Raw genomic sequence first — 27,180 nt, 5'->3', positions numbered from 1 at the left:
ACACTCCTCCCTTAGTAATTGATTGATCAACTATAAAGAAAAGGTATAATACCAAACACTTGAAAAACATTATCAACAAAAGGGATCTAACTGACAATGCTAGAATACCAGGCCCAACAAGGGCAGATATACTTTTCAAGGATGAAAGATACACCCTATCTCTCACCATATACAAAAATCAAATCAAGATGGATTAAACACTTAATTAAACCTAAGACCCCAAACTATGAAATTATTACAAGAAAACATTAAGGAAAATCTCCAAGACAGTGGTCTGGGCAAAAATTTACTGAGTAATATCCCACAAGCTAGGCAACCAAAGCAAAAATGGACAAATGGGATCACATCAAGTTAAAAAGCTTCTGCACAGCAAAGGAAACAATCAACAAAGTGAAGAGACAACCCACAGAACAGGAGAAAATATTTTCAAACTATCCATCTGACAAAGGATTAATAACCAGAATATATAAAGAGCTCAAACAACTCTACAGGAAAAAAGTCTAATAACTGGATTAAAAAATAGGCAAAAGATTTGAATAGACATTTCTCAAAAGAAGATATACAAGTGGCAGGCCAGGCGTGGTGGCTCATGCCTGTAATCCCAGCACTTTGGGAGGCCGAGGCAGGTGGATCACGAGGTCAGGAGATCGAGACCATCCTGGCTAACACGGTGAAACCCTGTTTCTACTAAAAATACAAAAAAAATTAGCCGGGTGTGGTGGTGGGCCCCTGTAGTCCCAGCTACTCAGGAGGCTGAGGCAGGAGAATGGCATGAACCTAGGAGGTGGAGCTTGCACTGAGCCGAGATGGTGCCACTGCACTCCAGCTTGGGTGACGGAGCAAGACTCCGTCTCAAAAAAAAAAAAAGAAGATATACAAATGGCAAACAGGCATACAAAAAGTTGTTCAATATCATTGATCATCAGAGAAATGCAAATCGAAACTACAATGAGATATCATCTCATCCCAGTTAAAATGGCTTATATCCAAAGGACAGAAAGTAGCAAATGCTGGCAAAGATGTAGAGAAAAGGGAATCCTCATACACTGTTGGTGGGAATGTAAATTAGTACAGCCACTATGAAGAACAGTTTGGAGGTTCCTCAAAAACCTAAAAATAGAACTACCATATGATCCAGCAATCCTTCTGCTAGGTATATATCCAAAATAAAAGAAATCATGTTATGGAAGAGATATCTGCACTCCCATGTTTATTGCAGTACTATCCACAGTAGCCAGTTTGGAAGCAACCTAAGTGTCCATCAACAGAAGAATAAATAGAGAAAATCTGGTACATATACATAACAGAGTACTATTCAGCCATAAGAAAGAATGAGATCCTGCCATTTGCAACAACGTGGATGGAACTCGAGATCATTATGCTAAGCAAAATAAGCCAGGCACAGAGAGACAAACTTTGCATGTTTTCACTTATTTGTGAGAGCTAAAAATCAAAACAATTGAACTTATGGACATAGAGAGTAGAAGGATGGTTGCCAGAGGTTGGGAAGGTAGTTGGGGAGGGTGGGGGATGCGGGTAGGCTGGTTAATGGGTACCAAAAAAATAGAATGAACAAAACCTACTACCTGATACCACAGCAGGGTGGCTATAATCAATAATAATTTAATTGTACATTAAAAATAACTAAAATAATATAATTGGATTATTTGTAATACAAAGGATACATGCTTGAGGGGTTGGATACCAAAATTCTCCATGATGTGATTATTACGCATTGCACACCTGTATCAAAACATCTCATATATCACATAAATATATATATCAACTATGTAAACACAAAAATTAAAAATAAGGATGTGAGACACATTCATCAAGGTAGAACATATGATAGACCATGAGGCATATTTCAATATTAGAAAGATTAAAATCAGAGTATATTATCTAATCACAATCCAAGAAGAAATCACACACGAAAAATTTTTAACTAATGAAAATAAAAATACAGTATAATAAAATTTGTAAAATGCTGCTAGAGGGCATACAAAGAAATTTATAGCTGTTAAGTGCTAATTTTATGAAAGAAGAGATGTCCAAAATCAATGATTCAAACTTCTCTCTTAAAAACGTTTTTAAATAAAGGACAAATTAAACCCAAAGTAAGAACTAGTAAGGAAATAATAAGGAGTAGACAATGAAATAGAAAATGAGCAAATAGGCTAGGTGTGGTGGCTCGGGCCTGTAATCCCAGCACTCTGGGAGGCTGACGTGGAAGGACTGCTTAAGCTCAGGAGTTGGAGACCAGCCTGGGAAACATGGTGAAACCCCATATCTACCAAAAAAAAAAAAAAAATTATATATATATATGAAAAAATACAAGAAAACAAAAATTAGCTGGGTGTGATAGCACAAGGCTGCAGTGAGCCGAGATTGTGCCACTGCACTCCAGCCTGGGTGACAGAGCAAGACTCTGTCTCAAAAACAAAAAAAAAGGAAGGGAGGGAGGGAGGGAAGGAAAGAAGGAAGGAAGGAAGGAAGAGAGGACGGAAATGAGCAAACAATAGAGATTATCAATGAAACCAAAAGGTTTTCTTTTTGTTTGTTTTTCTGAGAAGGAGTTTCACTCTTGTTGCCCAGGCTGGAGTGCAATGTTGTGATCTTGGCTCACTGCAACCTCTGCCTCCTGGGTTCAAGTGATCCTCCTGCCTCAGCCTCCCGAGTAGCTGGGATTACAGGCATGTGCCACCATACCTGGCTTATTTTGTATTTTTAGTAGAGACGGGGTTTCTCCTTGTTGGTAAGGCTGGTCTCGAACTCCCCACCTCAGGAGATCCGCCCGCCTCAGCCTCCCAAAGTGCTAGGATTACAGGCGTAAGCCATTGCACCTGGCCACCAAAAGATGTTTTTTAAAAACAGAACAATAAAATCAATAAACCTATAGCTAGACTGATGAAGAAAAAGGGGAGAAAACAAATTGTACATATCAGGAATAAATGAGGGAATATAATTATTTACAGGCATTAAAAAACAATAACAGCATATCACAAATGTTAATAAATTTGGCAATTCAGCTGAAATTGAGTAATACTTGAAAGACATAATTACAAAACAAGGACTCAGAAGATTTAGAAAATGTTATCCTATATCTAATAAGGAAATTAAACTTTTAATTAAAAATCTTCCCACAATAAAAATTCTAGGCTCCAATGACATCATTGATGAATTCTAAAAATATTTAAAGAAAAAATAACATTAAATATACAAACTATTCCAAAAAATAGAAAAACCATTTTATTTTCTCTCTTTTTTTTTTTTACTTTTAAGTTCAAGGGTACAAGTGCAGGTTTGTTACATAGGTAAATTTGTGTCATGGGGGTCTGTTTTATAGGTTATTTCCCTGACTAATACATCCAGGTTTAAAAAGCCTAGTACCCGTTAGTTGTCTTCCCACTCTCCACCCTCCAAAAGGCCCCAGTGTCTGTTGTCCCCCTTTATGTGTCCATATGTTCTCATAATTTAGCTCCCACTTATAAATGAGAACATGTAGTATTTGGTTTTCTGTTCCTATGTTAGTTTGCTGAGAATAATGGCCTCCAGGTCCATCCAAGTCCCTGCAAAGGACATGATCTCATTCTTTTTTATGGCTGCATAGTATTCCATGGTGTGCATGTACCACATTTTCTTTATCCAGTCTGTTATCGATGGCCATTTAGGTTGATTTCATGTCTTTGCTATTGTGCATAGGGCTGCAATGAACATACATGTGCATTTGTCTTTGTAATGGAGTGATTTATATTCCTTTGGGTATATACCTAGTGATGGGAATGCTGGGTTGAATGGTATTTCTGTCTTTACATCTTTGAGGAATCGCCACACTGTCTTATACAATGGCTGAACTAATTTACACTCTCACCAACAGTGTATAAGCATTCCTTTTTCTCCACAACCTCACCAGCATCTGTTAATTTTGACTTTTTAACAATTGCCATTCTGACTGGTTTGAGGTGTTATCTCACTGTGGTTTTGATTTGGATTTCTCTAATTATCAGTGATGTTGAGCTTTTTTTTTTCATATATGTATGTATGTACGTCTTGTTTGAAGTGTCTGTTCATGTCCTTTGCCCAATTTTTAATGGGGATTTTTTTTTCTTGTAAATTTGTTTAAGTTCCTTATATAGGCTGTATATTAGACCTTTGTTAGATGCATAGTCTGCAAAAATTTTCTCCCATTCTGTACCCTGTCTGTTTGCTCTGTTGGTAGTTTCTTTTGCTGTACAGAAGTTCTTTAGTTTAATTAAATCCCATTAGTCAATTTTTGCTTTTGTTGTAATTGCTTTTGGCATCTTCATCATGAAATCTTTGCACATGTCTATGTCCTGAATTGTATTGCCTAGGTTGTCTTTCAGGGTTTTATAGTTTTGGGTTTTACATCTAAGTCTTCAATCCATCTTTTTCTTTTCTTTTTTTTTTTTTTTTTTGAGACAGAGTCTCGCTCTGTCACCCAGGCTAGAGTGCAATGGCATGATCTCAGCTCACTGCAATCTCTGCCTCCCAGGTTCAAGCAATTCTCCTGCCTCAGCCTCCCAAGTAGCTGGGACTACAGGCATGTGCCACCATGCCTGGCTAATTTTTGTATTTTTAGAAGAGACAGGGTTTTGCCATCTTTGCCAGGCTGGTCTCAAACTCCTGACCTCAGGTGATTCACCCGCCTCAGCCTCCCAAAGTGTTGGGATTACAGGTGTGAGCCACCGTGACTAGCCTTCAATCCATCTTGAGTTAATTTTTGTGTATGGTGTACAGAAGGGGTCCAGTTTCAATCTTCTACATATATGGCTAGCCAGTTATCCTAGCAGCATTTATTGAATAGGGAATCCTTTCCCCATTGCTTGTTTTCGTCAGGTTTGTTGAAATCAGATAGTTGTACGTGTGCAGCCTTATTTCTGAGTTCTCTATTCTGTTCCATTGGTCTATGTGTCTGTTCTTGTACCCGTACCATGCTGTTTTGGTTACTGTAGCCCTGTAGCACAGTTTGAAGCCAAGCAGCATGATGTCTCTAGCTTTGTTCTTTTTGCTTAGGATTGCCTTGGCTATTTATTCAGGCTCCATTTTGGTTCCATATGAATTTTAAAACTGTTTTTTCTAGTTCTGTGAAGAATATCAATGGTAGCTTAACGGGAAAAGCACTGAATCTGTAAATTTACATGCAGCATGGTCATTTTCTTGTTATGATTCTTCCTAGATTTTTTTTTTTTGTAGAGATCTTTCACCTCCCTAGTTAGCTGTATTCCTAGGTATTTTATTCATTTTGTGGCAATTGTGAATGAAAGTTCATTCCTGATTTGGCTCTTGGCTTAACTATTGTTAGTCTATAGGAATGCTAGTGACTTTTACACATTGATTTTTTATCCTGAGAGTTTGCTGAAGTTGTTTATCAGCTTAAGAAATGTTTGGGCTGGGATGATGGGGTTTTCTAGCTATAGGATCATGTCATCTGCAAACAGGGATAGTTTGACTTCCTCTCTTCCTATTCGAATACCGTTTATTTCTTTCTCTTGCCTGACTGCCCTGGCCAGAACTTCCAATACTATGCTAAACAGGAGTGGTGAGAGAGGGCACTTTTGTCTTATGCCAGTTTTTGTGGGGAATGCTTCTAGCTTTAGCCCATTCAGTATAATGTTGATTGTGGCTTAACCCATTTTATAAGACAAACTTTATTCTGATACCAAAACTGGACAAAGGCATTAAAAGAAAATTACAAACCAACCAACTTTATTTATTTATTTATTTTTAATTTTATTATTATTATACTTTAAGTTTTAGGGTACATGTGCACAACATGCAGGTTTGTTACCTATGTATACATGTGCCATGTTGGTGTGCTGCACCCATTAACTCGTCATTTAGCATTAGGTATATCTCCTAATGCTATCCCTCCCCCTCCCCCCACCCCACAACAGTCACCAGTGTGTGATGTTCCCCTTCCTGTGTCCAGGTGTTCTCATTGTTCAGTTCCCACCTATGAGTGAGAACATGGCAGTGTTTGGTTTTTTGTCCTTCCAATAGTTTGCTGAGAATGATGGTTTCCAGCTTCATCCATGTCCCTACAAAGGACATGAAATCATCATTTTTTATGGCTGCATAGTATTCCATGGTGTATATATGCCACATTTTCTTAATCCAGTCTATCATTGTTGGACATTTGGGTTGGTTCCAAGTCTTTGCTATTGTGAATAGTGCCGCAATAAACATACGTGTGCATGTGTCTTTATAGCAGCATGATTTATAATCCTTTGGGTGTATACTCAGTAATGGGATGGCTGGGTCAAATGGTATTTCTAGTTCTAGATTCCTGAGGAATCGCCACACCAACTTCCACGATGGTTGAACTAGTTTACAGTCCCACCAACAGTGTAACAGTGTTCCTATTTCTCCACATCTTCTTCAGCACCTGTTGTTTCCTGACTTTTTAATGATCGCCATTCTAACTGGTGTGAGATGGTATCTCATTGTGGTCTTGATTTGCATTTCTCTGATGGCCAGTGATGATGAGCATTTTTTCATGTGTTTTTTGGCTGCGTAAATGTCTTCTTTTGAGAAGCATCTGTTCATATCCTTTGCCCACTTTTTGATGGGGTTGTTTGTTTTTTTCTTGTAAATTTGTTTGAGTTCATTGTAGATTCTGGATATTAGACCTTTGTCAGATGAGTAGGTTGCAAAAATTTTCTCCCATTCTGTAGGTTGCCTGTTCACTCTGATGGTAGTTTCTTTTGCTGTGCAGAAGCTCTTTAGTTTAATTAGATCCCCATTGTCAATTTTGGCTTTTGTTGCCATTGCTTTTGGTGTTTTAGACATGAAATCCTTGCAAACCAACCAACTTTTTAAAGCAAATTGTGCTGAAGTTACTGGATATTCATATGGAAAAAAGATGAACCTCAACCTATACCTCCTACTATACATAAAAATTAAAATGGAGCATAGATCTAAATATAAAAGTTAGAAGTATAAATCTTCTCCAGGAAAATATCCTCACAATCTTGAAATATGCAAAGCTTTTTTAGGACACAAAAAGCAAACCACAGAAGAAAAATTTTAAGTTACACTTCATCAAAATTTTAAGTTTCTGCTTTTCATAAGGCAACAATTTAAAAAGTAAACAGGAAGCAACAGATGAGAAAATATCATGATATATACACATATATAAACTATATATGTTTTATGTTATATATTATGGATAAATATATATGTTACATTATATATAATGGATAAAAGTCTTCATCATATTTATATGTGTATATATACACACATAATATACACATAAGTATGATGAAGACTTTTATCCATAATACAGTTCAATAAGAAAAGAACAACCCATTTTTTTAAAGTGGGAAAAGGATTTGAACAGACACTTCAAAGAAGATATATGAGTTATGTATATGAAGCACATGAAAAGATGCTCACCATCACTAACTTCATTAAACACCATGCTACCAACTGTATCATCCAAGAGAAATGAAAGCTTACATCAGTACAAATAGTTATGAACAGATGTGCATAATAGTTCTATTCATAATAGCACAAAACTAAAAACCACCAGAAAAGTGATATGTGATATGGATTACTATCCAGAAAAAAAGTGAACTACTGATAGGCACAACAACACAGATGGCTCTCCAAAAACCTTATGCTCAGCGGAAATACCTAGACACAAAAGAGTACCCACTGAGTAATTCCACTTAAATGAAACTATAGAAAAGCAAGCCTAATCTATAGTGGTAAAAAAGGAGATCCATGGTTGTCTGGGGATGGAGGAGTGGGGAGGAGGGTAGAAATTAACTGTAAAGGGGACTTTTTCAGGTAATAGAAATGTTCATATCTTGATTGTGGTGGTGGGACATGGTTATACACCTTTGCCAACGCTCACTGAACCATATACAGAATGGGTGCATTTTTAATGTATGTAAATTATATCTAAATAATGTTTTAAAATGTACTTATGGGAAAGCAAACTATTCTAGAAAATATTTCCTAATTCATTTTATAAAACTAACATTAAAACTCATCTCCTAACTAATCTACAGAGAGAATTCCTATGGTTGAGACAAGATACTGATATTTACTTCCTAAAGCAAGACCAATATATCCCTATAGCTTTCAACATAGCTTTTTTTTTTTTTTTTTTTAAACAGGGTCTTGGCCTGTCACCCAGAATGGAGTGCGGTGGCATGATCACGATCACGGTTCACTGCAGCCTTGATCTTCTGGGCTCAGCTATCCTCCCACCTCAGCCTCTCAAGTAGCTGGGACTACGGTGCATGCCACCACACCTTGCTAATTTCTGTATTTTTTGTAGGGACAGAGTTTGGCCATGTTACCCAGGCTGGTCTCCAATGCCTGGGCTCAAGCAATCCTCCACCCTGGCCTCTCAAAATGCTGGGATTACAGGCATGAGCCACAGTGTCTGACTACAAATTGTAATACTTTAAAAATTCTCTCAATATTAGACTTAAGGTTCACTCAATCATGATTAATAAATGAGTTAATCCACACCTAAACAATGTATGATCTTAGAACTCATTTTGTGGAAAAAATCAGACATATACAATAGTAGAAACAGTGGCATAATGAACTGCCATAAACACATCATCAAGATAATAAAATTCAAGATGTTGCTATTCTTGTTTTCTCTTTCTTTTTTTCCTTTCTTTTAAAAGAAAATCCTGGACATCATGTCACTTCAGTCTCACATACTTCAATATGCATTCATAACCAAAAAATGAGTATTTTTAAGACCCCTTGTTAAGATTATCTGTTTTTGTACAGTTTAGATACACTAGATAGCTTTCTCAATGTACTAGATGTCTGGCTGAATTCTTGCCACCCCTCTTTGACATTATAATCTTTTCAACTTATAAAATTCATGGCAACAACATAATTAATTTTTAAAATCTTTCAAAGAACATTCTTTCCTATAAGGTTTCATTAAGTGCCTTTGGCTTATAGCCTATATTAAACCTAGACATGTCATTTAAATATGGTATAAACCTCAATTTTTCATTTGACAAGGAAACAAATTTCTTGTTTTCACAAAAGGATGGAGAGGATGGAGAGAAATAAAAGTGGTCACTAAGGCTTAGCCGAAGAAAATGTTATCTCACAGCTACTTTAAATAGATATTATATCCCTACACAAGTAAACACTGGGTACAAAACCATATTCTACACAATTTAAAGAAAGGGAGAAAATATTCACACAGTCTAGTTACTCAGTAGGGGCTCTTCTCAGTAGTTTATGGTCAAATATTCTTCACTGTAATTAATCTCCTGATATCATCATGTCACTTAACATCCATCTCATAAAGGATACAAGTCACAAAAAATCAGTATACTTCACCTGAAAATATATTTGATATGTTTACTATGGCTACTGCTTTGGTTCAGGAAGAATAGAGATCACTGTATTTTAATGATGACATGAATTGTGCCAGAGTTGACCGCTAAGTCCCTAAAGGCTAAACCCTAAGATCTTAAAAGAAAGTAAAGGGATCTTCACATATGAAACAAATTTTCCCTAATTGACCAAATAATAATTTGACATATTGAAAAAAATAGTATGTTGATATAGTTTGGATGTTTTGTTCCCTCTAAATCTCATATTGAAATGTGATCCCAAATACTGGAGGTGGGGCCTGGTGGGAGGTATTTGGGTAATGGGGGCAGATCCCTCATAATTAGCTTGGTCCCTTCCTGGGGAGAACGAATGAATTCTTGCTCTATGAGTTCACATGAGAGCGGGTTGTTTAAAAGAGCACAGCATCTCCCTTGCTCCCTCTCTTGCCATGTGGTGCACTGGCTCCTGCTTTGCCTTCCACCACAAGTGGAAGCCTTCTGAGTCCCTCACTAGAAGCAGATGCTGGCATTATGCTTCTCATACAGCCTGCAGAACTGTGAGCCAAATAAACCGCTTTTTAAAATGAGTTACTCAGACTTAGGTATTCCTTTAGAGCAACACAAAACAGACTATATATGCTAAACACATCTGCCCAGTTGTCTGGGGAAGGGGGATAGAAACATGGTGATAAACTGGACATGGGAAAAAAGCTATTTTTTTTTTTTGTCTGTCAAACAACATTTTTAAATGGAAGCATTTTTCTGGCTCTCAATCCAAGGATTTTGTGGAATTTTTTCCCCATTTTTAACACTCATACTTTCAAACAAGAGTTAACTGTGAAACAAAGTTACTCCAAGATACATAAAACTTCAGAGGTATATTCTATTTCTCTTTCACAATTTTTCTACATAAGGTACAAGCCATTCATTGTAGGAAGAATTGAAAGGATTTACCTATAAGGCCAACAACAACAACAAAATCTAGGAAACCTGGGAAGTTGCCCAATCAGAATCTTTACAAAAGATACAAAGAAAGATAAACCCTTACCTCAGCTATTTAAGTACGTACATACAAGAATGGAATGTGAAATGTGTGTGTTGACATTGACTAACTTGTGACTACATAAGATAATAGTGTTTTCACATACACAGTGTTCACCCACTGTATGTTACTTTTCCTAACCTTCCAATTTAACTGAATCTAACAGAACCTATTAAATTCAGTTTGATTGCATAAGAGTTTGACAGTCATTAATTAGCCAGATTTTTAAGTGAATTAAAGATAAACTGCTTGGTTAAGGGGGCCTTTTCCTTTTATTCACCTGATGTTTATTACAATGGAAAGTAGAATACCAATATTTTTAAGTCTTCATTAAGAGTGTAATACTGACTTTTCCTGTGTCTGAATCAAGCCGGGTTTGAAACTTGCTGTTTATTTAAATTTACACCTAAATCATATCAACTTGATAAAATTTGATTGCAATTTTGAAATAATGCAGCCGACTGACCCAATTTTACTCTCCACTTCAACAACAACAAAAAAGCTGAACTACAGATTTACCTCAGGAATTACCTCTGAGGTAAGTATATAAAAAACATTGATTTTTATTTGTTCTTTTTCCCCTATCTATGACGCCACCAAAAAAGCAGAATATAAAACTTAAATTCTACAAATGTCAGGAGTTCCTGCAAGTAAGCTGGTTGTTTTAGCTAAAAATGCTTGACTAACATTTTAAAGTTTTCTCTCATTTTTTGTTAGCAGATATAATTAGTCATTTGCTAAATGTCAACTGTTTCTGTTTTAGAAGAGCTTTCCTGCTAAAAAAAAAATCCTGTTAGTAAATTGGAAGCTCGTTTGTTTAGTTTTTACCTTTATAAAAGCATCAGAATCAGCTTAGAAATTGACTAATTGAAGCAAGTCATCTTTCAGTCAAATTTCAACACAAATGTCGAAATTTTTAAAAAAAGTATTATCAAGCTTCTCTTCCTCCACATGAATAGGCTTTCATATTACTACTGCCTGTTGTTTAAAATTTTAAAGATGGTATTTTTTGCATGGGTGGGGGGCAGGGTACATAAGATAGTTTTTCCTTTGGCACAGGTTCACTTAAAACAAACATTAAAACCTTCAGGTCCTCCTAGGAAGAAAGGAGGATGGTATCATGTACTTCTTGCAGTTTTTTTTTTTTTTTATCAATGACATACAAATGCACCTGAAAATACAAGTTACATAGCAATGTCTGCACAAACTTTATGCCTGGAAAAGGGATGCTGACAGCTGTATGAAGAGTGAAAACTAAAAATACATTTTATGGTAGTGATGTCAATGATTTAAAAATATATATGCATTGTCACTTGAGGAAAAGAAAGATCATTTAAATAACTGGACTTTATAAGGAAACAGGTATTGAGGAGACTGTAAATGTGGTGCATTCACCACTGAGGATACTACTCTTTGAATAACAAAGATTATCTAACAAGTCTCCAGTTCTTCAGATGATTTATCCCAATACCCACAATAATAACATCATCTATTGGAATCAGACAAAAAGGTAGTAAAATAAGGTTCAGCACAGCCTTTCCATACAGTAGTTACAAGTTGCTCAAGAGTGGAGTTCTAAAATGTATTTTGATTTTCTTAAACTCACTCACTTGTGACCAATCTCATGTGCAATGGTAAAAGCTGAACCCAGGCCAATGTCTTCATTAATGCTGCAGCTCCTTTCAGGCTCACACATTCCAGCCACAGAGGCCAAGCCTGAATAAACAGAAAGAGACACAAAGGGTCAAGCCAAGGTGTTTCAGTCTTTAAAAGCCTATACTTATAAATGCCTGGATTCTTTTTAATAACCTCCATGCACAGAAGGAGCCGTTGGCAAAAGGTTAACTTTCTAGTCATTTGCAAAATCGCTGGGGGGAATTTCACTTTGCCGGCTAGACATTAATATTTTTTGAACTGCAGTCAGTGCTGGAAAATGTCTAGACTAGGGGTTAGATTTATAAATTTTACTTCTGGTAACTTGGGACCACCTAGTAACTTGAGCCAGAAGAGGGAATTCAAGAAAGCATTTCTATTTTAACATTCTTCAGGCTGTAGAAAGCAAAATATATCCACATTATTTTTCTAAAGAGATCTGTTTAAGTTTAGTGGGTTCATAAAAATATACAAGCAACTTTCTAGTTACCAAAAAAAGGGGGAATCCCAAATTATTCTTTAAGTGATATTTTTATTAAAAAATAAAATGAATGATTCAAAAGATGGAAAGGAGAACTGTTAAAGATGGGAGGTTTTTGCATTTTTTTAATCTCAAATTAATCCTGACAGTGATGCAACAATTTCTTTTAGTATTTTAATAGGAGGAAAGTCATTCACACATTCAGTGTCGTTTTTCCTCTCTCCTATCCCTTACTTCAATGCATTAGAGTTTTACTGATAAAGCAAATACTATGGTGTTAATTCGCTGATTCCAGTGAAATGTTATGTTACTCAAGGTATTCTCCCCTTGGGGATTTTAGTATGTAAAAGTTTTAATATTTACTTTCAAATGAATATCATGCTGTGTGAAATACTACAGAACTTTAAAACAGTGCTTAAAAAAAGAATTTTTGTGCAAAAGCAAAAATGTCATCTCTTATAAGGAAACAGATGCCAAATCATACTTCATGCACATAGAAACAAAAAGTTATTTAGAAGAAGTTGAAGGGGAAGTAGGAAAAACATTTTTTATGGTCAGTAGTCTACTATCATCACCCAAACATTAATAATTACTTTCCCACCAAAAGTGATTTCGATTCAATTCAATGAATATTTATTGAATACAATAAGCAATGTTCTGTGCTAGGTATAATTTCCCAGCTGTACTAATTAGAAACAATAAATGGTATTCAATCCATATTTTTACTGACAAGAAAGCTCTAGAAGTTGTGTTTCTCTGTATTTTCTAATATGAGTATCAACAGCTACATTGGAACAGAGATGAGATTAATGCTGGATTTGCTAATAGATCGTTTGCTTTTCCTACTGTTTTATGCGAGACAGGCAAGAGTTGGGGAGGGAGTTGATTTCTGCCTCACAGAGTTATAAATACTAGTGATACCCCTGGGCTGCCCTTCCATTCATTAGAGGTATTGGGACCTGAAAAAGAGAATGTAAAAAGTGGAGCAGGATAACTTATTTTTTTGTTTCAGTTAATTTTTGGTTAATATTTAATATTTGTTTAAATATTTAAAATATTTTAATGAATGTCATTTCCAATCTCCACTGAGAGAAAGAGACAGACACACACAGTGAATTTTACTTTTATTTTGAGAAAAATAAAATGAGAAGTAGAATAGGAAAATACCTGAAATCTTTTTTAAAAAATTGCATTATATTATCTGGCTTTAAGTTATTTGGTTCAATGTGGCCTATTATATGGGAAGAACAAAGCCACTCTGAATACTGTTTCTGTTTTGACCTTTATAAAATGTATGTTTTTTCAAAAGAAAAGCAGAATTACTAAGAATAATTATTGTTAAATTAATGTTTCTTACATTTCCCAAAATCTATTATTCCATGGGTTAGCTTTTGGGTTTTGTTGTTGTTGTGTCGTTTTTTGGTATGTGCCATGTGGCTGTATTTTCAATTGAGAATTCTCAATGACTCCTCAAGGTGTATTTACAAGCACAGATTTACTTCTGCCATCTTATATAAAATTATTATCTCTGCTAGAACAACAACTTCAGAAAGAATATACTTGGAAAATTTCTACTTACTGAAATATAAAGCTAAATCTTAAGTAAAATGAAAGTATTTTAAATGCTAATGTATTTTCACAACCCCCCACAATTTTCTGTATACCTATAAAATTGAGACTGTCAAAATTCTTATGTGTGATTGTGTTAATGGCGATTTGATAACTATTTCGGTCATTTAGGTTTCCTCAGCTTGATGGCCACAGTTTGCACCCTTAAGCCTACTTAGCCATGTTACAATTGGTCATCAGAATTATTAAGCAAAAGACTATGGAAAAATCAGTATAAAAACCAATATGAAAGTGACTAGAATACAACTTAAAAAGTAATCTGCTCAATTCTGTACTGATAATATATTTTCCATAGATGAACTTAAAACGTGTGTGTGTATATATACATATATATGCAGCTCATTCAGTTTTCACAAGAAGTAGTATAAAAACAATATACAAGTTTATAATTTGAAAAATAACTTATATTGAGCTTGAAAGTGCATTGACACATACCTATTAATGTACTGATTCTATAAATTAATAAACTATCAAAGTTAGAACACATTATTTTGAGAAAAATAAAATGAGAAGTAGCATAGGAAAACACCTCAAATCTTTGCCAATAATGACAATCAAAGTACTAGGCAGTACTCAAAATACTTTATTTCTCAAAATACTTTATTTATCAAAATAAAAGTAAAATTCACTGTGTGTGTGTCTTACTAATGTCATTAGGTTGGTGCAAAGTAATTTGCACCAATCTAATACAATGAAGAGCATATGTAAATAACCTACCTTCAAAAAGCAGAATATATATATAGGGAGAGACAGTGAGGGTATATATATATATATATATATATAGAGAGAGAGAGAGAGAGAGAGAGAGAGGGTGTATATGTGCAAATGTGTATATGTGTGTATATACATATTTCTTCAAATATAGATACACTAGAAAAATACTAGCTCTGGCTAATATGTGCACCTGATTTGAGGTCTAGTGTCTATTATATCTAAAATTGACTGAACACTTAATAAATACTTAGAGAATCTGTGAACAGTAAATATGGGGGGTAAGTTTAAAAGAATAGGCAATTTCTACATTAAATAATACCAGTCCATTTTTATAAACCTCTTTACTAAATACATCTACATTTTTTTCCTTAAACGATTTTAACCATGTCCATGTAGCATAAGGGCAGATATTACTCCTACATCATAGATAACAAAATTGAGGAACAAAGAGCTTAAATACACTGTAAAAGTTAATGTACTGAAACTGTCAAAGCCAGTTGTTAGTTCCCAGTTCAGAGTCCCCTCTGTTGGATTATGTTGGTCTTGTTAGCTTAAAACACTACAAAGTAAATCTTTTTGATGTGAGCTCGCTCAGCAAAGAGAGCTCTGTCTCCATTATGCTTTTTAACTAGCAAGCTTCTCCATAGTTAATACTCAGCATTGGCTATTTGAGATTTCTTCTTCAGCCATAAATCCTAAGGGAAATGGGTAGGAGAAGCCTGGGAAGTCAGGTAAAATTATCAAGAGAAATTTTAGTTTCCAAAGAGATATTTCACTGAACTTCCCAGGCAGTTGGATAACACTTTTCCTCCTACATCTACTTTAATTTGATCTTCGCAAAATGCTTGTGAGGTGCATAGGAATCAATTTCATAACTATTGTTTTACAGATAAGAAAATTGAGACTTGTCATAGAGAAACTAGAGAATTCATTTTCAGTTGTTTACCTTCTGAGTCTGTAAAAAGTCTCTATGACCTTAAAAAATTGAGAAAAAAAGCTTCTGTCCTTTAAAATAACTTTAGTTGCTTAATAATTTAGACTACTGGAGAGCTACCTTTTTTGCCCATTTGTATTTGCAGTTAACTATGAAATCATGCTCTGTAACAATGTGTAATTTTTAAAATTCTAGAATACTACAAAAATGCTTTTAAAAAGACAAATGACCCTTAGGGAGCACAAGAAAGATAATCCTGTCCTCTCTTTTCACCTGTGGCTATAATATTTTATAAGATTATTTTTTGTTGTTGTTGTTTGGGTAGTATAAAATTTCCAATACTATCTTAATTTATGGGGCTATACTTTTTCCACAAAATTGTACCAAAAGAAGTATTGTTCTTGGTGCCTCCTCATTAAGTATCCTTAGTTGTGTTTTTTTTTTCCTTTCCTTTTCTAGCCTGAAATTTCAAGATGTTGACTGCTTTCATTTACTCTCACAATCTTGGTATTTCTAGAAAATACATTACAGAGATGGATTATATGAACATGAGTGATAACTTCGATTTATAATTCTTTAATGAATTTGAATCATATTCTAAGTTAATTTTAATAATCATTCCAGTTGTCAAAAAAGCCAATGAAATTTATATAATATTTATGACGGTAATAAATATTTGTTTCCTAGTAAATGACATATCCACAAAGGCTGGGTGTAACAGGTTTTAGGATTTCAGATGTACAGAAAGGAAAATGACCAAATTAATAATAAAGATTAAAGTCATTGGTCCAAAAAGACAATCAGAACCATTCTACCTTTATTAAAAAAAAACTTACCCAGTGTTCCACAGGGCTTATTTTTATAAGTGCAGATATCATATCTATGGAGAAAACAGAGATGAAATTTGTAATCTGATCAGATTTGTAACATATTTTTCTATATTCATCATACTTCTCTCCTGAAGTTGTCAGACCACAATTAATGCAATTATGAGCAATCAACTGGAGTGTCGGCATTTTCAGCACTCTACAGTGCTGAGGGACACCACAGGCAGCACTACACTCACAGCCTCTGGCTGCAAGCCAGTAGAACACCTGCCAGTAAGAAAGAAAGGTTAAAGTGGATTTTTGTAATCGCAAGTTCCATAAACTATCTGCCATACTGTTTTGAAGCTAGAGTACCTTGTCTGCAGACTGTTACTACTTCTGCAAAATGCAAATAGGTGGCTTCTTATTTCCAATCTCCTTTGAACCTGTGGGAATAGGTTTTGTTACAGACACAGACTGCATTTTATACTTCTGAGCTATAGGCACTATTTGGAGTTGCTTTAACTCTGGCACAGGTTCTTGTTAAAGAAAAAGATACTGTAATACAACAATGGGAATAAAATTGATATTACATATTTCTCCTAGTTGTATGCCAGCAAATTAGCATGGCTAAAATACAAATATTTTTAAGTGATTTTACAATAGGCTAAATGAATCTCTCAATAGAAAGCTTCCCTAATGTTGATCAGATTTATTCTATACCATGCTGCATTATAACTCAATACAAAATATTGAGTCCATAATGTTGCATATTTTAAAAATATTACATTTCGAATCCTGTCAATATTGATACAAACATTTATTTTAAGCATTTTCAGTATATCCTTGTAAACATTTTTAAAACCAAAAGTATTTAAAGTTTCTAAAGTGAGAGTAAAAAATAAATGTAAAAGGCTAAAAATTTTTATTTGCCTCTGTTTTATGCTAGAAAAGAAAAGATTTCAGTTAAAAAGTAAAGCTTCACGAACTACAGGGAAATTCAAGTTGTAAGAGTTCTCTTTTATTGTATATAAATAACGATTAGTCAGTATTAGTAGGGGAGAGGCTTAGCAAATAATCCCATTCTTACCTATCAATCACCAGACTAAATTGTATATTATAACCAGCCATATCACTGGGTTGTTGAACTCATTAAAATTTCTGGAGATACCCTCTGTCTATCTTTAGAATTTCAAACTCTTCATCCTGCTCATTTTACATTTGAGGAAAGGGATTTTCTTTTCCTCTTGCATAAACTTCTCTTCTGACCATTCACATATTCATCCTCTCTATTTCTTCTTTTGTAATTGGTAAGCCATGGGACTGCAATGCTTGGAACACCCTCGAATGTAAGATATAGAGAGGGTACCAGTGTACTCATCGAAGCACCATAAAGTATATTCTTGGTGTCACAGTCAATTTATCTTGCAATCATAGTGTGTTATGCCTATTGTTACATAGCCACAACCTTTTCTAGCAGTCTTCAAGAAAACGTAAAGGAAGACTTTTCATGGTAATGCAGATACAGATGTTTCAATAGAATCTATTTCTAAATCTCCAAGTCCCACAGTGCCCTTCCTAAAACTGGTCTACCAGTTTGCTGAACATTTATCATATGCCCAGGTATAGTGCCATATACTAGGAATAGAAAGATAAATAAGTTACTTTTGGTCTATTTGGGGAAATAAAACACAACTGATATATTACAGAAAAATGTTGAAAAAAGATTAAATAAAATAAATGTAAAAACAGTTAGAGTTACATTATGCAATCAGTATTTGTTAACTACTATCATGATGATTATTGCCATAACCTACTTAAAAACAAAATATAGAAATACAGACAAAACAGTGAATACACATAGAAAACTAGGAAACAGATTCACATAGGACATACATCTGAAACAGGTTTTAAAGATTAAGCCAGATTTAAAAAAAAGAAAAGTAAAAGCATTCCAAGCAAAGAATAGAGTATTCAAAGGAACAAAGTCTAGAAAGAGTATGGCATATCTGAAGAACTATGAGAATTTCAGAGAGGCTGAAACATTGAATGCTAAACCAGATTTGTTTTTCTTATAGACAAAACCAACTTAGAAAATAGTTTGTATAGTAGAGAAGGATTTTTTCAAACCATGAGTATATATACAGATTGAGTTTATATATAGATATAAATCTGGAAGGATAACAGTGGGTATCTAAGGGAGAAGTGGGAAAGTAGGGAGAATATACATACATATATACATTTCTGTACAACCAACTTTAATCAGAAACTCTTTCAGCTATGCCTGTCTCTGATGATAAACACAAGAGAAACTTGATAATTAGCCAATGAATGTGTAATGAATGTTAAAAGTGTCTTTTTCATTGCATTGAAGGAAAAAATTAGTGGTGCTCCAGATCAGTAGATTGGCCAAAATATTTCAGAAGCACTGCCCCACTTTGCATGAACCCATACAAAAACCCCACAAGCTTTGCAGGATGTACACTTAGGTAACACATCTGAGATTTGTCCTGTATGTCCACTCAATGGTTTGGAGTATTAGGGTTCCTGATAACAAATATAAGGGTAATAAATTCTGTCCCCATAATATTTTCATATACATATTGAGGGCACTCTTCATGCAAAGTATTGTCAGAGCACCTAAATAACAGAGTTGGAATGTCATCAAGCTTATAAAATAAGGAATATGAAATATTTGTGCCTTCCTGCTTATTTTACAAATATTTATATTTATAATGGAATTTGATCTAAAACTTCCCTTCATTACAACTGATAACCTTTATCCACCAAATCCTAAGGTTTTGCCTGAACATACTAGCTTAGCTCAGTTTGCAACAATAAAAATTCCAGATTGATAAATGGAAGGCATGACAAGGTAATAAAAAAAAATTTATATGTGGCTATATCTACCATGATACCTACTTCTAATAGATTTATCTTCTTTAGGCCATTCTTATAATTGCCTTCCCTGAATATGTATCATGGAATAGCAGAAAAAGACTGTGGGCAGAAGAAAGATTTCAGTCATGGATTAAAAAGTACACCATCTTATCCATGAATTATATAATATAGAATCAAGTTGTATTTATACTATAAATTGGGAATAATAAATCTGAAACATTAAAGTTTCTATTGAAGGTAAACTTCACTATACTTAATTTCCGTTCAAATATAGAATTGATGAATACAAATATTTTTCCATACTTTGTGTATACTCACTCAATATCATGTTACCTGTACATAACAAAATGTTGAGCAGAAGTGCAAGGTAATCATTTGAGACATTTTTTAAAACTCAAAATTGCTTTTAGTTTATTATTTACATATTTTATAAACTTACTATTATCTCATATTTTACCTTTTTCAATTTCTTTTTTGTGGGATATTTCTTATTCTATTCATTCTCTTATTCCTATTTTCCTCTTCTTCATGTATAAATTCCTGATTCTTTCCTTTCCCACAAACTATTCTCTGTGCTGTCAGCCCCATATTTCTTACAAATGTAAAAATCTTGAGAAATCATTTAATTCAAGCTCTACTACACTTAAGCCAATGTCTCTTAAAGTAGGCCAAATATGAACCAGCTTATTTCAATTCCTCGATATAACTCTCAGTCGTCTCCCATCTTATATTTAGATATCTTTTTAAATTTTATGCCATAATAATAATCTTCTCTAACTTCACACCCTCTTTCTTTCTTTTACCTAACTTTCTCATTTTTACTTTGCATCATATTCACTCTACATCCCATCAACTCTTCTCTGCCATACTGTGGGTTTACCTTATTTTCCTCCAGATCCAAGCCACTTCAGGAAAATTTACAAAGAAAAATAATGCAAGCAGTCTTGCTTTATCCCAAATATATAATTGGTATACTTTTAGGACTTTTATTGCAGCAGTACAAATTGAAGAAAGAAGAGATTGAGGAAAAGGAATTCTAATTGCTTACTCTCAACACCCTTTACAAAAATCAGTCACTACTAAATCCTTACCAACCCACAGGTGGCAGAAGCCCCCAAACTTAGGCCTGTGATCCTAACTTCAGACTAGGCTAAGAAGTACACTGGAATGCTAAGAATTAAAAGAAAAGCTGAAATAAAATTGGAAAATGTTCTTTATTCTGAATTTGGATAGAAAAATAGCACCTTATCCCTATGGTACTTTTTTGGTTTTCTTTTCATGAAAGTGTAATAATGGCTTCAGATGAAAAAGAATTAAGAAAGATGGTCATAGGGAATCTACATAAAGCCCAGTACTTTAGGGAAATCAGGGTTCCACTTTTGAGTGAGTAGATGAATGCATATGTTGCCATTCTTTTACCCTAAATTCATAATGACGTTGGACAATTGAGCAAGATCAAAACTAGAGAATTTGGTTGAGACTGTAACATTGGTATACTTTTTGGGTATGGATACTTTCAACTCTTTAATCTTCTAGTCACTTTTGCCTAGGCATGGCTATCAGAAGAAACTGACCAAAACACATGATTAAGTTGCATTTTAAGATCTCCAAAATATAGCATTACCTTCCACCACCAGCAGACATGCCCCCAGGGCAGCCAAGCAGCCTTTTGCCTGAATCCCAAGCCTGAGAAGCAGCCCCATGGGCTGCCCCTGAAAGACACACCCTCCCAGCCAGCCAAGCAGCTGTGTGCCTGAGCCCAGAGCCAGGAATATAGCCCCATGGGCCACCTGCAGCAGACACCCACCCAGGCCAGCCAAGAAGTCATGTGACCACATCCCAGGCCTAAGAAACAGCCGTGTGGGCCACCACTGGCAAACACGCCCTAGGCTAACCAAGGAGCTGTGCAGCTGTGTCCTAGGCAAGATAAACAGCCTGCCCCCAGCAGACTTGCCACCAAGCCAGCTGAACATCCTTATGCCTGCATTACAGGCCTGAGAAATAGCCCTGTGGGCCAACCCTGGCAGACACATCCCCATGCCAGCCAAGCAGCTGTGCACTCATGTCCTGGACCTGAGAAATAGCCCTCCAAGCCACTCTTGGCAGGCACATCCCCAGGCTGTCTAAGTAACTGCATGCCTGTGTTTCCAATCAGAGTAATAGCATGATGGCCCTAAACCTAGTGAGTCAGACTGCAAGCTAGCCAACCCACCATATGCATACATTTCTGACCTGAGAAATAGCCCAGCAAGCCCACCCCGGCAAAGCTATGCCACCATCAAAACAACCTCTCTCAGCCAAGGTCACTGAGAAATTCACAAACACCACTAATGTGAATTACAGCTGAAGAAACTATACACAGACAATACTACTGTGTCTATCTAGAACCAAGGCTAACAGACCCCACCAAACTGACACCCCAAGACCTATTTATATGGATTAATCTTTCCCTATGAAACCTACTCCATAAAATTAGAAGAGGTAGCTTTTCTACCAGTTGCACAGAAATCAATATGGGAACATGTCAATCATAAAAAAAGCAAAAAAAAAAAAATGTAACCCACAAAGAAAAACAATAATTCTTCAGTAACAGAAACCAAATCATAAGGAAATATATGAAATGCCAGAAAAAGAATTCAAAAAAATAATCTTAAGGAAAGTGAGATATAATATAGATAGACAATTTAATGAAATCAGAACAATTAACGATTTGAATGAGAAATTCAATATAGATAAATATGAAATAAAAAATAGAAGAAAAGAGAAATACTAGAATAGAAGAACTAAATGAAGGAAATAAATACAATCAAGAGTTTCAACAACAGACTAGATCAGGCAGAAGAAAGAACTTCCAAACAGAAAGACAAGTATTTTGAAATAACACAGGCAGAAAAAGTAAAGAAAGAAAAAGGAACAAAAAAGAATGAAGAAAGCCTATAGGATTTATGGAACACTAATAAGTTAACAAAAGTTTGTATTATGAGCTTCCAGAAGGAGAAAAGAAGGAAAAAAGTGAGGAAACCATATTTTATGAAATAATAACATAAAACTTCCAAAGACTTGGGAAAGAGATGGACTTCCAAAGTCTTAGGAGAGAGTCCAGAAAGCTCGAATAACTCTAAATGGATTTACTCCAAACAAGTCCTCTCCAAGGCACATATAGTCAAATTGTCAAAAGTCAAAGCAAAGAATTTTAAAAGCAACAACAGAAGAGTGTCAAGTCATATATAAACAAATCACCATTAGACTAACAGCTAATTTCTCAGCAGAAACCTTATAGGCCAGGAGAAAATGAGAAGGTGTATTTAAAGCACTGAAAGAAAAAAAAAATATGCCACCAAAGAATAGTATACCCAGCAAAGCTATCCTTCAGAAATTTAAAAAAATATATTATTTCATAGACAAGCAAAACCCAAGGAACTTTCGTAACACTAGCCTGGCCTTACAAGACATGCTCAGGGAAATCTCACATCTGGAAATCAAAAAATAATAACCATCATCATGAAAACATGTAGAATTATAAAACTCACTGGTCAAGCAAATACACAAAGAATAAAGACAAAGGAATCAAACCTCAGCATTACAGAAAACCACCGAATGGTAAAAGTAAACAATAAGAGAGGAAGGAAGGAGCAAATGATAAACCAAATAACTGGAAAATGATCAATAAAATTACAGGAATAAATTCTTATCTATTAATAGTAACCTTGAATGTAAATGGATTAAATTCCCCATTGAAAAGATATAAACTGGCTAAATAGATTTTAAAAAAAAAGGACCCAATATAAATTGTCTGCAAGAAACACACTTCACCTGTAAAGAGATAAAAACAGGTATTCCATGCAAACCGAAACCAAAAGAGAGCAGGTATACCTCTATTTATATCAGATAAAACAAACTTGAAATTAAAAGCTGTAAAAAGAGACAAAGTATTATTTAACAAATAATAAAGGGATCAATTCAGCAAGAGAATATAACAATTGTAAATATATATACACCCTACACAGGAACACCCAGATACATAGAGCAAATATTATCAGATCTAAAGAGAGAGATAGGTTGCAATAATATGTCACTCTCAGCATTGGACAGATCATCTAGACAGAAAATCAACAAGGAAACATCAGATGTTCAAGAAGAACACTCAAAACTATACAAATGTATGAAATTAAACAACATGCTCCTGAATAACGAATGGATGAAGGAATAAATTAAGAATAAAATTTTAAAATTTCTTGAAACAAATAAAAATAGAAACACAATATACCAAAACCTATAGGACATAGCAAAAGCAATATAAGAGGAAAGCTTATAGCAATAAATGCATAAATCAAAAAACTAAAATGATTTCAAATAAACAACTTAACAATGCATCTCAAGAAACTAGAAAAATAAGAAAAACCCAAACCCCAAATTAGTAGAAGAAATAACATAATCAGAGCAACAACAAATGAAAATGAAACTAAAAAATATGAAAGATCGATAAAAAAAGGTGGTTTTTTGAAAAGATAACGAAAACTGACAAGCCATTTGCTAGACTAAGAAGAAAAGAGAGACGACTCAAATGAATAATATCTCAGAAATAAAAAAAAAGCAATGCCACAACAGACACCACAGAAACATAAAGGGTCATTAGAGACTACTATGAACAACTATATTCCAATAAATGTGAAAACCTAGAAGAAATGGATAAATTCCTGGACACATGCAACTTACTAAGGTTGACCAAAAAGAAATAGAAAACCTGAACAGACCAATTATAAGAGATTGAATCAATAATAAAAAGTCTTCTAAGAAAGAAAAGTCCAAGACCAGATGACTTCACCACTGATTTCTAACAAATCTTGTAAGAAGGGTAAGTACCAATTCTTCTCAAACTACTCCAAAAAAGTGAAGCAGAGAGAAATCTTTCCTAACTCATTCTATGAGGCCACCATAACTCTGATACTACCAGACAAGGAGACAAGAAGAAAAGAAAACTCCAGGCCAATATCCCTGATAAATGTAGACACAAAAATCCTCAATAAAATAGTGGCAAACCAAATACAACAGCACATCAAAAAGATAATACACCATGATCAAATGAGATTTATCACAGGAATGCAAGGACAGTTCAACATATGCAAATCAATAAATGTCATATATCACATGAATAGAATGAAGGACAGAACCCACATAATCATCTCAATAGATGCAGAAAAAGCATTTGATAAAATTCAACATTGCTTAATGATAAAAACTCTTAATAAATTAGGTATAGAAGGTGTATTAGTCCATTTTCACACTGCTGACACAGACATACCCGAGACTGGGCAATTTACAAAAAAAAAAGAGGTTTAACGGACTCACAGTTCCATGTGGCTGGGGAGGCCTCACAATCATGGTGGAAGGTGAAAGGCATGTCTCACATGGTGGCAGACAAGAGAAGAAGGCTTGTGTAGGGAAATTCCCCTTTATGAAACCATTAGATCTCATGAGACTTATTCACTATCATGAGAATAGCATGGGAAAGACCCACCCCCATGATTCAGTTACCTCCTACCGGGTCCCTCCCACAACATGTGGGAATTGTGGGAGCTAAAATTCAAGATGAGATATGGGTGGGGACACAGCTAAACCATATCAGAAGGAAAGTGCCTCAACATAATAAAGGCCCTATGTGACAAACCCACAGCCAAAATCATATTTAACAGAGAAAAGAAGAAAGCTTTTCCTCTAAAATCTGAAACAAGACAAGCATGCATATTCTCACCACTCTTGCTCAACATAGTACTAGAAGTCCTAGCCAGAACAATAAAGCAAGAAAGGGAAAGTTGAAGAGCATCCAAATTGGAAAGAGGATGTCAACTTGTCCCTGTTTGCAGATGACATAATCTTATATATAGAAAACTTAAAGACTCTACCAAAAAACCTCTTAGATCTGATATACAAATTCAGTAAAGTTACAGAATACAAAATTAATGTACAAAAATCACTAGCGTTTCTATACATAAATGAACTAGTCGAAAAAAATCCAGAAGACAATCCCATTTACAATAGCTACAAATAAAGTAAAATACTTGGGAATAAATTTAACCGAGGAGGTGAAAAACCTCTACAAGGACAACTACAAAACACTGATGAAAGAAACTGAAGAGGATACAAACCAATGGAAAGATATCCCATGGTTATGAATCAGAAGAATTAATACTGTTAAAATGACCATACTACCCAAATCAATCTACAGATTTAATGTAATTCCTTAAAAAATACCAACAACATTCTTCACAGAAAACAAAAACCCTAAAATGTGTAAGAAACCACAAAAGACCCCAAATAGACACGGCAATCATAAGCAAAAAGAACAAAGATGGAGGCACCATACTACCAGACCTCAAAATACATTACGAAGCTGCAGTAACCAAAACAACATGGTACTGGCATTAAAAACAGATGTATAGACCAATGGAACAGAACAGAGAACACAAAAATTAATCCATGTATATACGGCCAATTGATTTTTGACAAAGGTGCCAAGAACACTCATTGGGCAAAGGACAGTATCTTCAATAAATGGTGCTGGGAAAACCAGATAGCCATATGCAAAAGAATGAAACCAGACCCCCACTTCTCACTCTATACAAAACTCAACTCAAAATTGATCAAAGACCTAAATGTAATATCTGAAACATTAAAACTACTAGAAGAAAATGTAGGGGAAATGCTTCAGGACATTGGTCTGAGAAAAGAACTTTTATAAATAAAACCTCAAAAGCACAGGCCACAAAAGCAAAAATAAACAAATGGAACTATACGAAACTAAAAAGCTTCTGCAGAGCAAAAGAAGCAATCAATAGAATACAACGCCAACCTACACAATGGGAGAAAATATTTGCAAACTGCTCATCTGACAGGAGATTAACATCATACCTAGAATATATAAGGAATTAAAACATCTCAACAGCAAAAGTACAAACAATCCATTTAAGGAATGGGCAAATAATCTGAACAGACATTTCTCAAAAAAAGACATTCGAATGGCCAACACATACATTTTTAAAATGCTCAACATCACTAATCATCATGCTTTTGCTGATAGCATGAATTAAAGATTTACCATTTGTAAAACATCTCCCTGTCTAGTCACATCATAATTTGAGTTTTACATTCATTCTAATGTAGGGTATTTTTTATTGGAAAGCATAGAGATAGGCAGAAATGTCTTTTGCCCTGGCAAAACTGTCCCCACACCATTTTAAAATATTGATTTAGCTAACAAGAGCTCAGTTACAAAAGCCTATGAATAGAGAATTTTCACTTCTTTGCCATCATCAATAACCCCAATTCAACAGATTATAACATCAGTCCTCTGGGCCTTTCTTCATTACTATTCCAACCCTTTTCCTTCTCCTGGATAACGAAATAACTTTCTCTTTCATTGTTTTGTCACTAAATTATGTTACATATTTATTTACAATAAATAAGTTATTACTATATTTCTATACATCCACAAAAATGGGATATTACATCATTTGCATCCTGATTTTTAGTTACCAACATATTTTGAAAATCTTTCTATGTCAGGAAAGATATATGGATATCATTTTAATGGCTTTATCATATTTTACCGTATGGATGTAGAAAAGTGTAATTGAAGAATTCTCTATTGTTGAAAATTTTTGTTTCCAAGTTTTCAC

At 34.7% G+C, this 27,180-nt stretch overlaps 1 protein-coding gene across 9 annotated transcripts in view; it reads right to left on the bottom strand.

Moving 5' to 3' along the window:
* The window catches only part of ADAMTS6 (ADAM metallopeptidase with thrombospondin type 1 motif 6), a 362,071-nt gene that overhangs the window by 163,728 nt on the left and 171,163 nt on the right, over nucleotides 1-27,180 (bottom strand). For all 9 annotated transcript variants that reach the window (XR_010131756.1, XM_063700711.1, XM_055367654.2 and 6 more), the window contains 2 exons: nucleotides 16,634-16,677; nucleotides 11,997-12,102 (listed from right to left, as the gene is read on the bottom strand). Coding sequence is in view for 8 of the 9 variants with exons in the window: in XM_063700711.1 (XP_063556781.1) it covers nucleotides 11,997-12,102; nucleotides 16,634-16,677 (150 nt within the window). In the remaining variant the exon portion in view is untranslated. The remainder of the gene's footprint in view (nucleotides 1-11,996; nucleotides 12,103-16,633; nucleotides 16,678-27,180) is intronic.

The sequence above is a fragment of the Gorilla gorilla genome, chromosome 19, assembly GCF_029281585.2.
Source record: "Gorilla gorilla gorilla isolate KB3781 chromosome 19, NHGRI_mGorGor1-v2.1_pri, whole genome shotgun sequence".
Lineage (NCBI taxonomy): Eukaryota > Metazoa > Chordata > Mammalia > Primates > Hominidae > Gorilla > Gorilla gorilla.
This window is presented reverse-complemented; position numbering and strand designations above follow the sequence as displayed.